At 36.6% G+C, this 14,208-nt stretch overlaps 1 protein-coding gene across 3 annotated transcripts in view; it reads left to right on the top strand.

Moving 5' to 3' along the window:
- The window catches only part of dlgap1a (discs, large (Drosophila) homolog-associated protein 1a), a 45,532-nt gene that overhangs the window by 2,986 nt on the left and 28,338 nt on the right, over positions 1–14,208 (top strand). For all 3 annotated transcript variants that reach the window (XR_009422583.1, XM_059501814.1, XM_059501813.1), the window contains exons 2-3: positions 4,746–4,957; positions 13,016–13,193. Coding sequence is in view for 2 of the 3 variants with exons in the window: in XM_059501814.1 (XP_059357797.1) it covers positions 4,746–4,957; positions 13,016–13,193 (390 nt within the window). In the remaining variant the exon portion in view is untranslated. The remainder of the gene's footprint in view (positions 1–4,745; positions 4,958–13,015; positions 13,194–14,208) is intronic.

Genomic DNA, 14,208 nt, shown 5'->3' with positions numbered 1-14,208 from the left:
CCTATTCCTTTTGTACGTAATGCTGCACAGTCCTCATAGTTCTAGTATACAGACAAATGAGGTAACCTGTTACGTTGTACATGCATCAAACGAGCGAACTAGAGAAGATCTTAAGACCACCTGCAGCGGACTGTGAATCAGAGTTTGCACGTGGGCAGCCACATACTAATTCAGAGGCTAAATTGAGCTGGCAGAATGTCTCACATGTTCTCTATCATGCTCTGTCAATACAAAGAATAATTGGCATCTTTCTTCAGGGCTAAATCTGGATGCCAGTTGCCATAACAACCGTGAGTGACAGGGCATTGCACTGTGCTGGTCTTGTTCTAAAGGTTTGTGGAAAGATTCTTTAGATGTTCAGCAAGTTGTGATTTGCTGTCGATATCAAGTTAGAATTATGATATTGATGTTGTTGACCTTATACAGACATTAGGGTTTCATGCTTGTTCTTTTGGGAGTGCCTCTGTGTGTCTGTGTGTGCACTGAGTAGGATCACAATAGTGATTGATCAGTATAGTGATTCATAAAATTTTAGATGAGGTTACATTATACTACAATATTTTATAGAATGGCACCTGTTTCTGTGACAGTTCTCCACTGTCAGATTCTTTTGCTTGCCAATTAGAACACTTTGAGGCCCCTACTGCGGTCAGTCATTTTATGTGTTCACAGGGAAGGCCATATATGGTAAACAGGAATCTGAGAGCATGGTAGGTGAAGCAGATCATTTGAGTTCAGATGCTGTGAGCGAATGCTAGCAAAATAGCGGATGGTTTTGATAACATTTGAGATGATCGTGTGTAGCTACTTTTGTTAATATAATGGTCCCATTAACAGTGTTTTTGTAAGATGGTAGTTAGTGGCTCCTCTCTTGCCCCCCCCCCCACCCCCCCCCCATAATTCATTTATTGTAAGCTCAATCTTTCTCTTCCCCCCTTGCTTCCTGTTCACTTACTGTCCTATTGCATAATTGTGTTAATACCTGACTACAGATAAGCTTCAGGACAAATTATACTGTTATCAATACTTGCGTTTTATTATACCTGTATACTTCAATGACTACGTTTACATGCTGTTAAAATTCGGGTTATGGTCGGGTTAAGGTCACTATTTGGGTTTCTGAAACATTCGGGATAACCTGTTTACATGCGTGAGCAGTGAGAGTTACCAATCCCGATGTAAACGGCGACGCACGGTTAGCGTCTGGACGTACGGACAACAAGACGCAATATGCGTCATTTCCGATTCTTCTTCCTGTATCCAAAGACAACAACAACAACAGCAGCAGCAGGCGGATAATGAATAGTTTGGGGCAGATAGCGATAGTCTTTGTTTGCGCTTTGGCGCTGGTACTGATCCACCAGCAGCACTTGACACTACTGTGCCTCTATACTGCACGCGGTGTTTTTTTATGCGCCGTCTCTACTCAAAAGACCAAGATTCCTTTTAAAAACCGGGATATGAGCATATCCGGGTTTTTGCCGGTGTTTACATGGCCGTGCGCGACCGGGTTATTGCTAATATCCCGGTTTTGAACGGGTTATTGGCTGCATGTAAACGCAGTCAATGTCAATGGCTGTTGCTTGTCATTTTCCTTCACTGAATGATGTGGCCTTCGTTTGCTCGACGTGCACGTGATATCCATGCGCATGTGCGGTGGGTGTTTGTGTGCAATCAGTCATCGCGGAAAGAGTGAAACGTTCGAAAGTGTTGGCTCACAATACAAAACTAAGCGACACCAGTGTCAGATGAAACATATGCAGGAGTGAACAAAGGAGGCAACACTAGTAATATAATAAAACATTTACTAACAAAACTCAAGCAGTGAGCTGTACTGTGTCTCCTGGCTCCAACTCCAACTGCAACTCGTGAGACACATTCACATCAAATGTTACTTCAGCGGTAGAGTTACACTCACTAGACACTGCACTTATTCACAATTACAAAAGTACATTATTTGCATGTGTTTTTAAGCCTTGTCGGTTAAACATTTAATTTGCGCGCTGTTCTGACGTGCATATTCAGTGCGCGTACACCTGAAGTGTGCGTACACTAAAAAGCTGGTCAAACAGCACCTGATAACTTAGTTATCTTAATTATCATCTGATTGTGCTTAATACTGTCAAAAACACAAAAGTTTTACATATAAAAACTGTTATTTATGTCTAAAGTGAAAGTACAGTTATGTTAACAGAAAAGGATTTGTGCAACTCTTGAAGGGATAGTACTAAACATGCTGCTGATTGTCATTTAAAAGGATAGTTCACCCAAAAATTTTAATTCTGTCATTATTTACTCACTGTCACGTTGTACCAAACCTGTAATAATTTATTTCTTGTGCTGAACACAAAATAATATTTTGAAGAATGTGGGTAACCAAATAGTTGCTGGTACCACTGACTTTAATAGTAGGAAAAAAAATTGGGAAGTTTCAGGAGACCAGTTTGATTTCTCACAATCTTCAAAATAACTTTTATTTTAACAGAAGAAACAAAATCATTAAGGTTTAAAACAACTTGAGAGTGAGTAAATGATGACACAATTTTCATTTCATTTCAAACTATTCATTTAATATTAATAAAATAAGACACAAAGAGAAAAATAACTCACTGCTCTTGACTGAAGAACTTTAATACAGTTGCTAAAATTCAGGAGTATTAAAATAACTTTTCACATCATATCTTTTTGCACCAAATAGTATCGATAACTGTATTGATAAGTACCGTTATTCGGTATCGATAAAATGTAAACGATACCCATCCCTACTTACTGCACTTTTAAGAATGTGAGGCTAAAATAAGCACCTAAAGATATAAACTGAAATTCTGTTAATGTAAGGAAATGGAAACTCTCATGTGGGACACAGTCTTTCATCCTTGAAATGATAAAGCGAGGCCCAGTCTGCTGTGAAGACTCGGAGTCTTGTACCCAGGTCTGCTCAACAGGATTTATCCTCATTTTCTGCTCATCAGACTCGACTTGACTAAAGGCTTGTGTGGGTGTTGGTGGTATCTTTGAAGGAAGTTTTTGTGTTTGTCGGGTGTGTGAGCATGTGTGTGGGCAAAGAACCGGTGTTACTGGACTCATTCTTCCTCTGACTGCCTTTTATACACTTCCTGACGTCAAGGCCAGCCATTTCCCCAGTAACACAAGCTCTGCGCTGATTCATATAATCACAGTGAAATTCTTTAAAGTGGGATTTTCTCTCGATGCCAGCCGAGAATCTCTTTCCAAACCTTAAAAGGAATCTTCATGCAGAGTGACACACAGATGTGCTCTCTGTTAGCATGTGGTTTGTATGGCCTGAGAAATTTGCATGCTCACATTTGATTTTTGCATGAAAGCAGTGTTCGAATTGAGCGGGGCTTAATGTTCCCAGATCCACATAATAATAATAAAAAATAAAACATTTGTAATAATAATAAAAAAAAAATTGATTATGGCCCTTTCTGTATCTTTAAGAAAGAAAGAAGAGACATACTATGATTTAACAAACTTTAGGAATTACTGAATCTTTTTTTATGCATTTATTTATTTATTCATCAAATTTTTGTGAGGCATTTAAGCAATGGAACTAATACTGTGGATCCTTGTTGTTATATGATAAGAGTACCACCTAGTATTACAGACTTTTATGAATGTAAGCTCATGCAATTAAAATTAATTATAATTGTATATAATAAATATAATGAGTGGTTACGTATGTGCTGAACAATCACATTTATAACAAACTGGCAGGTATTTTGGCAACTGGGGTTTACAGTGAGTTCAGCCCTTCTTTGAGGTCAAATAATCAAGTGAAACCAACTAAAACTCAGTGGTGGCTTGTCGGGGGAGGCAGGGGAGGCACAGCTTCCCCAAAATTTGGAGGTGAAAATGAGGACGATTTAATGTTAATAAAATTCACAATTCATTTCAGTTCATTTCTCAGAATGTATATATTTTTGTTTGTAATTTGTAAAAAAAAAAGGAGTGTTGAGAAAAGGAACATCATAGTGGAGGCTAGCCTCCCTTCTGGTATATCAGCCAGTCATCATAGAGACGTAAATTAAACAAATTAATTAATTAATTTTTTTTCTCTGGTCCACTTCAGAAAGCATCTTCGAAGTAGTGGTTTCATACAATTCTCATTTTACTGTATATTTTATTACATCAGACATTCTTTTATGTAGTCTTACTGAACATTTGTCAAGGCTTTATTACAATTAGACTGTTAGCATTTGATTATCCTAAAACCAATTAGTTGAAAATGAAAGCTTTTCCTATTTGTCAGTCTTAAGTTGTTCCTCTCTTGAAACCGCAGTCTAACTTCTCATGCTTTCAGAGAGTCCTATAGATGATAGTTAGCCCTGGGAGAGCTGTACTGAGACAGATGCTTAACTAACCAGGGAGGCGTCGTTAGTGTAATCATGCAAGCTCACACCGGCAGCCTCATTAATTACCTCTGCCGGCACAAAGAGAAGAAGTGGAGATCAGAATTTGTGTGTGTGTGTGTGTGTGTGTGTGTGTGTGTGTGTGTGTGTGTGTGTGTGTGTGTGTGTGTGTGTGTGTGTGTGTGTGTGTGTGTGTGTGTGTGTGTGTGTGTGCGTGCGTGCGTGCGTGCGTGCGTGCGTGCGCGTGCGTGCGTGCGTGCGTGTGTGTGTGTATGGGTGATTTGTGGAGCTGAGCTCATGGGATGCAGTTTGGATGGTGACATGCACCTTTCGGAAGAGGTTCATGACACAGTGTCACCTCTGACCCCACAGGTTCCTCAAGATGAGTGGGGAGGCTTTCCACTGGGGAAAGATGAGGATATCCCTTGCAGACGCATGCGCAGCGGGAGTTACGTGAAAGCCATGGCGGAGGAAGACAGCGGAGATTCGGACGGCAGCCCTAAACCCTCGCCCAAGATGCAGGCGCGACGGGCCAGCTACCTCAAAGCCACCCAGCCATCGCTCACAGAGATGACCACTCTAAAGTAAGTAAGATTTAGATCCATTGTGTTGATTGTATTAATTTTTTTAGTGTAACATTTTACACAAACACCAGTTTTCATTCGAACCATGGTTTTTGTTAACTAAAACCATTTGAAAACCATTTTGTTACTATAAAAAAAAAAATCTTAAACTTCCTTTATTTTAACTACTTGCCTACTTAACTACCAAGGCATTATTTATAATTTTATTTTAGTTTAAGTTGATTACTAAAGTAACTAAAACTTAAATCTAATATCTAAAAACTAAAATTAAAATTAAAATGAAAAAAAAATGTTTTTAACTAAAATTATTTACAAATATTGATAATAAAACTGTGCTAAATAAAAAAAAAATACTAAATAGATACTAAAATGCCATTTACAGAATCATGTATCATTCAGGTGTATTTGTGAAATTAATTATTTAATTGATAGACCAACTGTTGGAAAAACTAGTTATACAAAACGGAAGTTGTTATATATAATTAAGTAAATAAATAAAAGTAAATAAATAATTAATTATTATATTAATGAATTATTATATTAAAATAAATTATATATGTAAAGATTGTTTACTGTACAGTAGTATGTAATAGTCAGTGTTGTTGTAGTTTTTGTTTGTTTTTTTATTACGAACAAAAATTAAAATTGTTAGAAAATTAAGCTAAATAAAAGGGGTCACATATTTAATACCCAATACTTTAAAGTGGTAGATTATTAAGGTTATTGACCACAAAAGCTGTGACAAATTGGCTATTTTCAGATAATGACTACTATAATAATATCAGATAATAACTACTAAATTGATCAGCGACCATGTGCTGCAATTTCATCTAGTGAAGACTGATTCAAGAGTAGCTTTGTAATGATTTATTTTAACCAGTTTGGAAGTCAAACTAAAATTCACTCTTGAGATATTGATTTAACTCAATCTTTTGAACCAGCTGAATTGATTAGTCGAGTGAATGACTTGCTGAATCAAAAGACATCATGCTGGGTGATGCTTTCACCTGAAAGCTGGTCCCATAACATATACAGAAGATTTGTTGTGGAAATGGGACAAAAATATTATTAAGAAATATTATTCAACAGTAACCAATAAGCAAAAGATGTATGATATCCTATGGTGTTGATTTTTGGACCAGTAGAATCAATCAGCCAACCTTCCAACACCTTCAAAATAAAAACATCTGGTCTGCATTGATGGCAGTTATTATAATATTGGAACTAATTCAGTAATTGATTATTGATGTTCAAGTTTACATTCCAGATACATTTTTTTCATAGAGTTTCACAATTATTAAAAGTTAGCATGAAAGTGTTTGCTATTGGCAACAGCTCTAACCATGTTCTTCTGTGTTGGTATCCAGAGCTTGGCATCTCTTGAAGACTGTGCTTTAGCCACGTAATAGTCATCCAGCTGGCCATCTAACAGCTCAAAATCCTCTGCCTGTCCAATCCTCATTTTAAAGCGCACCAGTGCTGTAGTCAACACCTTTAACACCTGCCAAGCATGCAGATCTGTTACCATGTAGCTTTAGAGAGTGACGAGTTTATTAACTGTCTGTTTTATCTGCTGTGCTGCACTCGTCTCCCTACAGAAAGGTGCAGGCAAAGTCTGTTTTTCTAGTCAAGATATTAATTTGTCTGGGACTCAGATCTCTGTTGTTTTGGTTTCTCATATATTTCAGCAGTTTATGATAAGACGTGTCAGTTTAGTCAGGCTTTTGTCATTTTCCTGAGCTGACCAGGAAAAATTTATCATTTTTTTTCTTCTGAAATAAACTGAGAAAAACACAACAAAAGAACTAAAAAAAGAAAAGAACAAAAAAAGTATTCAAAAATATTTATAAAAACTATAATAGTGTATCACAGCAATGCATTTCCATTACAAATTTGTGCAAAACTTTTGCGATTTTGTCTCAATGTGCCATAATGCACAACAGACATGTTGATTTTACAGATAATGTTGAGAGTTAATTTTTCGGTAACACTTTCTATGAAGCCCCTATTTATAAAACATTATAAGGGTATTCTTAAGGCATTATAATGAATGCATAATGCATTATAAAAAACGTATATGTTATATCAACTCATGAATAATCATAACAATAACTATAATTCATCATAATACTTAAGTATTTTCTGAATATAAGTTTAAGAGTATGATTATTTATAACACTCAATGAACACCATATTAAATCTACTTCATTTACAGTATAATGGACTGTATCATATCTTGACATTGTTTATTTAAGATCTGCACAGTATCTTACTACAGCTTGTGAGTCTTTCCTGTGGGGCTTATGTTAATTAACTGATGTGAGCTTAATACTCCAACTGAAAAAAACTGTTCTTATGAATATTCATGAGATGATACAACATATTATAAGGTTTTTTATAATGCATTATGCATTCATTATAATGCCTTAAGAATACCCTTATAATGTTTCATAAATACGGGCTTCATAGAAAGTGTTACCAATTTTTCAAGCACTGATGGCAAGGGACGCCCATTATACTTGAGAGGAACCACGTATAAGATATTTCTTGGAGGTTATAGTAATGGTCATATGAATTTTACATACACCAAGTGATCTGTAAATGTAAAAAAAAACTGTTTCCTTTGCAGTTTTGAGAAATATTCCTTTTTCAAATTGCCTAAGAACCCACCTCATGTGAGTGTAAAAACTTTTTTGCGATATATGGGAGTATTTTGCAAAATTGCTTCCATTTAGGTGTATTTTCAATATCAATGTATTTTAGCAATTTCAATTTGCTAAATTTGAAGGGTAATGGAAATGCAGGTAAGTTTGTTTGGTTTTGTTTTTTAGTCAAGATATTAATTTGTCTGAGACTAATGCTGCCTTCACGTGCTACCAGAATTATCTTAAATGCAAGTTTCCTAATCGGAAATTAGACGTGAACGCCTCTCAGATTGTATTTACTACAGGGAAATTCAGAAATAATTTTGATACCAGTTTCCGAGTTGGGACATAAACTTGGTGAAGGGGACAACCATTGCTGCTGTCAATGCTATAGGCTACTCACAACAATACATCACTTTGTCTTGTAGCTAAAGTAGTGTATTTATAGACTATATATGAACGATCATTGAAGCATATTGTATGTTTTATAAGAATTGAAATAAGCATCTATTTCACCGAAATTCCAGAATTGTCAGCAAACTGCATATGTAGCACAGTGAATGTTTAAATGATTGTCAACCAGTGGGATGCTATTCTTTTAGACTGTTTTTTTTTTTTTCATTTTCCTGTGCTCTTTATACTGTATATATATATATATGTGTGTGTGTGTGTGTGTGTGTGTGTGTGTGTGTGTGTGTGTGTGTGTGTGTGTGTGTGTGTGTGTGTGTGTGTGCGTGTGTGTGCGTGCGTGTATGTATGTGTATCTATCTATATATAAATATATATATAAATATATATAAATAAAAGCGCTCTCGCTCAACATAGTGGAGTGAATCATTTTGTTAACATTGTAGTTTATTATTTTGAGTCGAATGGGACGTGGTAACACACGTCCCTCTCACAATATATTGCATTACAGGTCTATCGCTTTTGCCGCTCAGAAATATTCACGCAATCATGTAGCACATATCAGAAGATCTGCACTCCGGCGCAGTAAGCGCTCACACTCACTGAATGCAACGATCTTATAATCATGACTTTATAAGCTGGAAATGGGAAGTTTCTGATAGCATGTGAAGACAGAAGAGAAGCGCTCTCGCTCAACATAGTGGAGTGAATCATTTTGTTAACTTTGTAGTTTATTATTTTGAGTCGTATTGGAGGCGGTAACACACGTCCCTCTCACAATATATATCTATCGCTTTTGCCGCTCAGAAATATTCACGCAATCATGCAGCACGTATCAGAACATCTGCACTCTGGTGCGGTTAGCGCTCACACTCACTAATCTATAAATAACTAAGCCACGTTCTTGCCAGGGACTGATAAATAGAACGATCACACTAATAAAACAAACCAGGCTTTGGGGGTCAAACACGCTTCGGCACGGTTAAGATTGTCTAGTTTGAGCACACCCTAATTATTTTTCCGCATCCCGCACACGCGAGTCTCTACCCGCACATGAAGTGTTGTCCCGTGCCGCACTCTGCTGCGATGTGTCCCGCGATCGTGCAGATCTCTAATAGGAAGGTGCCTGTTATAATGTTATGATCGAGGCTCTGGACTCTGAGAATAACTTGTTTTTCTATAACAAATAATAAAATATTTTCTATAAAAATGTAAATGTCCTGGCAATGACATAGCTAATATATTTAATTTAATCACATTAATGTTCTAAGTTGAGATTTAGGCTACAATAAATATTTGAACTGCTACTATGTAAAAGGAACACTGATGTAAAAAGCACCTTATTTGTTTAAAGTGTTTGCGAATCAAATGTTATTATTACATTTTTGATCATTTAGCAGTAGGCCTACTTTTAAACGAAAAAAAGTGCACAATACACTACTTTTGAATGCATCATCAGTTTTGTGCATAATGCGATTAATTGTGATTAATCTCAGACAATAATGTGATTAATCATGATTAAAACATTTAATATTTAATAACACTAATATATATATATATGTATATTAGTTCCATACAGATGGAGTTTTTTTATCTTCTTACTGTTCTCTCTCTTTGAGCGAACAAAAATGCTTTGATGCAAATTAATGGAGTTATAAATTAATAGAGTCCAATCATTTTCTCTCTTTTGCAATTTTTGCTACTTTTTTATGTATTACTATGTTATACAGTAAATTGCTTTGTTAGGAAAGCATTTGCTAAGAACATGAATGTGATATACAAAAGCTTTTGCCTTCTAGGTCAGTGCGCAATTCAAATTAATCATGTCTTTGCGATTCAAATTGAAAATCCATTAGCAGTCTATCTAGAGGGGCGTCAAAGACTCGTTGTTGTATAAATTAAATAATATCAAATGACTGCCGTTAAATTTGAGAGATATTGCATTTAATTTAAAGTTTAAGCAAAACATTAACCTCAAACTGGGCACTTGAGCCCTTTGACTACCACTCGGAACTGTTTTCTTTGTGTTCTTCCTTTGGTTTCGTCCAGCTCTGAGCTCAGATTGATTGGGTTGGACTGTTGTACCTCCATGCCCTGCTTCCCCATGGGCACCTGACTCCCGTTCATGTAGGGCATCAGGCTTTTCTGTTACTGCTGAGTAATGAGTGTCTAATCAGCCAGGGTTCAGCGCTGCACTAATTACCAACCTGCTGTATGACTTGGGGCTCCTAGCACAGCTTGACGGGCAGAACCCATAAAGGATACACACGGACACATTGAAGGGTGTGAGATTAGATGGTCAGACAGACTTGCTTCGCACAGCGGAGATATCAGTCATATCAGGATATATCAGGATTTAATTAAGGAAGCATAATATGCTACGCCACAGCAGTGGCAAAGATACAAGTAATAACTCTAATTAGCCTAGAGACTTCCTTAAAAGCTCTTGCGTTGTAAAACACACACTCCCATGCCAGTTGACTGAGGTCTTGTAAGCAGTAGGAGCTCGTCAGTTATTCTGAGCATTAATTGACTTTGCAGGTTCTCCACTGATATATTTAGCCGGCTTAATATGCAATATGACTGAATCAGTGTGGTTTTAAGGAGTCCAGTGTGTGTGTGTGTGTGTGTGTGTGTGTGTGTGTGTGTGTGTGAGCGGGGGTTGGTCTATGTTTAGGTAAGTCATTGTGGGGTTACTATAGTAACAGATTTGTGCTGTAATAAGTCTAAAGAGGTTCTCTAAAATGGTCTGTAGGTGGGCTGAGTTCATTAAATCAATTGTTTGTTCTCATTGTATCTGTTCTCATTTCTTGCGTCTTTCTGGAGTCTAATGTGCAGTAATAATTTTTCACACTTTTCTGACAAAGAGCCAATCAATTTAGTATTTCATTTCATAATTTGTTTATATTTTTAATCACAAAAATCACATCTAATTTATATGACATTAATATATATATATATATATATATATATATATATATATATATATATTTTTTTTTTTTTTTTTTTTTTTTTTTTTTATTTAAAGCCTATTTCATGTTTTTTTTTTTTTTACCTCTGCAAGGTTTTTGTATACTTTTGACAACAACTGTTTATACTAATGTATAGTGATAATTTTCAAAAAATTTTGTTAAGTCTTAGTTTTTTGTCACAAATATCTTGTAAATTTGATCAGTATTTCATTGTCAAATTCTTGTTTTTTTAATGTTTTTTTTTTTTACTTGACAAAAAAATAACATTTCAGTCAATGGAAGTACAAATTTAAATAAAAATTTTAAAATAAGAGGGAATTTAGTTAATATATTCACAATACACACACATAATACTTAACTCTGTACTTATTATATATTATTATTATTATTATTATTATTGCATTTTCTCCTATGGTGAAACCAAAAATCATTTGTTAACATTTTCCTCAGTAATTTCGTTGTTGAGATTACCACTGTTCGACATTAAGGATTGAAATGACAGCAGTGTAATTTCTTTGCTTCAATTTCAGATTGATATCTGCTCGAGCTCTAAGAAAGTGCTCCGAGATTCCACCCTAAGCGTAGTGGAAAGCCCAGACAAAGATTGGAGGATTTGCAGATTTGTAATACTTTTCTGGCATTATGAACACTCATACATTTGTAATCTTGTGGAATTTCCTCAATTCTGCATTTGGATGGTTTTATCTGTTTATTGACAGAGAAAAGCTTCAAATGCCAGTGTTACATCTGTATGTGCAAGGGAGGTTTTGTTTGCTTTAGAGTACAGTCACAATCCTTCCAACCAACTAGTGCCCTGATTATATGCCAGGGGACAGTGCTTTGACCTTTAACATTGTTTATCATTAATAATACTAAGTGACTGTTTAATTTCTATATTTATCGAGTTCATTCTTTATATTAAGAAGGAGTGGAGCTGCTTATTTTATAGCTCAGAAGACTGAATAACTCACATGTACATTAGTCATCAGATAAAATTCTGTATCTTTGTGAAACATGAAAATAGACAGTCTTAGATGCCTCGGGGAGCTGCCACTGCAGCAGAAAGTACGTGAGGCACAGCGCTGCATTGTGAATGGCTGATGTTATTAACAACCGTGGTGGGGGGGGGGGGGGGGAGGTGCGGCCCCCCTGAGCACTTCTTGTGAAGTTTAGCCATTCTGGTCTCCAGTAGTGTAGAGAGATGCTCCAGGGTGTTTCGGACCATACTGTTCCGTGAGGAGTTGCTGTGTTCACTTATTATGAATGGATGAAGTCATGCAGATGCAGGATGGGAGATCTACGCCAAAGCTAGAGCTTCCATTAATTCCCATACTGCTGATGCAGATGCAAGGTTGTCTGCCTGTCAGCAAAGTGCCAGCGCGAGCGTCGGCCATGTGTGTGCTGGGCTGCGTGGGCGGCCTTAAGTGAGTTTATCTGTTTCACTCATTGCCCGTGTGCTGCACTCACCCCACCTGCTTTATGCCTGAGTGACCTGATGGAGCCGTCCCTTTATCTATTTAAAGAGCCACATACATAATGTACATTGCTGTACACTGGACACATGCAGAGGTCTTGCATGAGCGTTTGTTTTGCTACACAGACTTTTTATGGATACCATAAATATAACCCAATAATATATGAATTAAATAAAAAAAAAATTTAAATATTAATTTATTACTACGTTTTATGAAAATGAAAATAAAATAAAATATTTTTTGGAAAAAAATATATTTTCAATAAAATGTATTATTATTATTGTTATTGATAGATCTATCTATCTATCTATCTATCTATCTATCTATCTATCTATCTATCTATCCACACACATATTAATTTCAATTATTAATTATTAACTAAAAAGATTTTTTTATTAATTGTAATATATATGTATATATATATATATATATATATTTATATATACATACACACACACACACACACACACACACATAAACATATACATATAGGGAAGTACTCGATTTTTGTCTTTCAGCAAATAAATAAATGTTTCTTGTTTTCTCCTCCATGCACAGTATCTCTACAGAACACTCTCCAAAGCTGCAGATCCGGAGTCACAGCTACTTGCGGGCGGTGAGTGAAGTTTCCATCAATAGGAGCATGGACACCCTGGACCCCAAAGCTCTGCTAGCTTCTCCCCAATACCGCTCGCGCAACGAGAGCTACATGAGGGCTATGAGCACCATCAGCCAGGTTTGTGCTCACCCCCAAACACGCCGTCATAGCGGGGTGCAGGGAGAGTAAGGTCAAACTCGGACCAGATTAGTCCGACAAGTCCAGTTAAAAACCATGAAACCAACCTGCGATTCATCAATTATTCATGAGATGAATTTAGACCATCACCGTAAACATTGTTCAATCCCAGATGTATACGTCTAACCAACTCATGCTCCGTGTTTCGTAGTACCAGGATGGCATTCATCAGACAGTTACTCATCCATCTTAGGCACACTTAGTCCCCAAGCACTGATTTGTCATGCTAATTACTAAATGGCAAGCATTACATCATTGTCATTTGGCACCAACGTTGACTCTGAGACAGCCTGTGCTCTTTGATGGAAGACCAAAAAAACAAAATAAACAAGTAATATTAGCATTAGAAATGCTTCAGACCTTCCTGTAAAGATTTTGTAGATGGCTCATGACTCTAAACTTTAAAGTTAGTAAATAATAACATACCCATCTAGCTCTCATGAGTGATTGGCACAGAGTTTCAAGCTGTAGACCTTGTCCAAAACACCCACCCTTTCTACAGTCCTCTTTCCACACTTCTACCTTATCACAACTTCATTAACCCCCTGCTCTTGTACACCGTCGGTTTCTGTTACGATCAACACTAATGAACATGTTGATCCTGGCACTGTCTCGCTGTCTTCCACCTTGTCAATAAACCCCACTTGAGGAGTTCCTCCCTGCTGGTGTGGCTTGCACCTTCATTTACCCTGTGAAACTGTCCTTCAAGCTTCACCGTGTTTCTTTTTTTGACTCTTCCTCCTCTTGCCACTGCCTTATGTGTTTCTCACCTGCACATAATGACATATCTGCAGTTTCTGGCTCTGTTTTCCTTTCTTTTTATTCTGCACCCCTATAAAGTACAGTGCCCTATGGAATGTGGGCCTCGAAGCCCATTGGACGGCTATTTTCCCTGAACTCTGCCCTGTCTGTTTCTCTTGACTGCTCTTTTCTAATTTTCATTTCTTGTCTTTTC

The sequence above is a fragment of the Carassius carassius genome, chromosome 20 (assembly GCF_963082965.1).
Source record: "Carassius carassius chromosome 20, fCarCar2.1, whole genome shotgun sequence".
Classification (NCBI taxonomy): Eukaryota; Metazoa; Chordata; class Actinopteri; order Cypriniformes; family Cyprinidae; genus Carassius; species Carassius carassius.
This window is presented reverse-complemented; position numbering and strand designations above follow the sequence as displayed.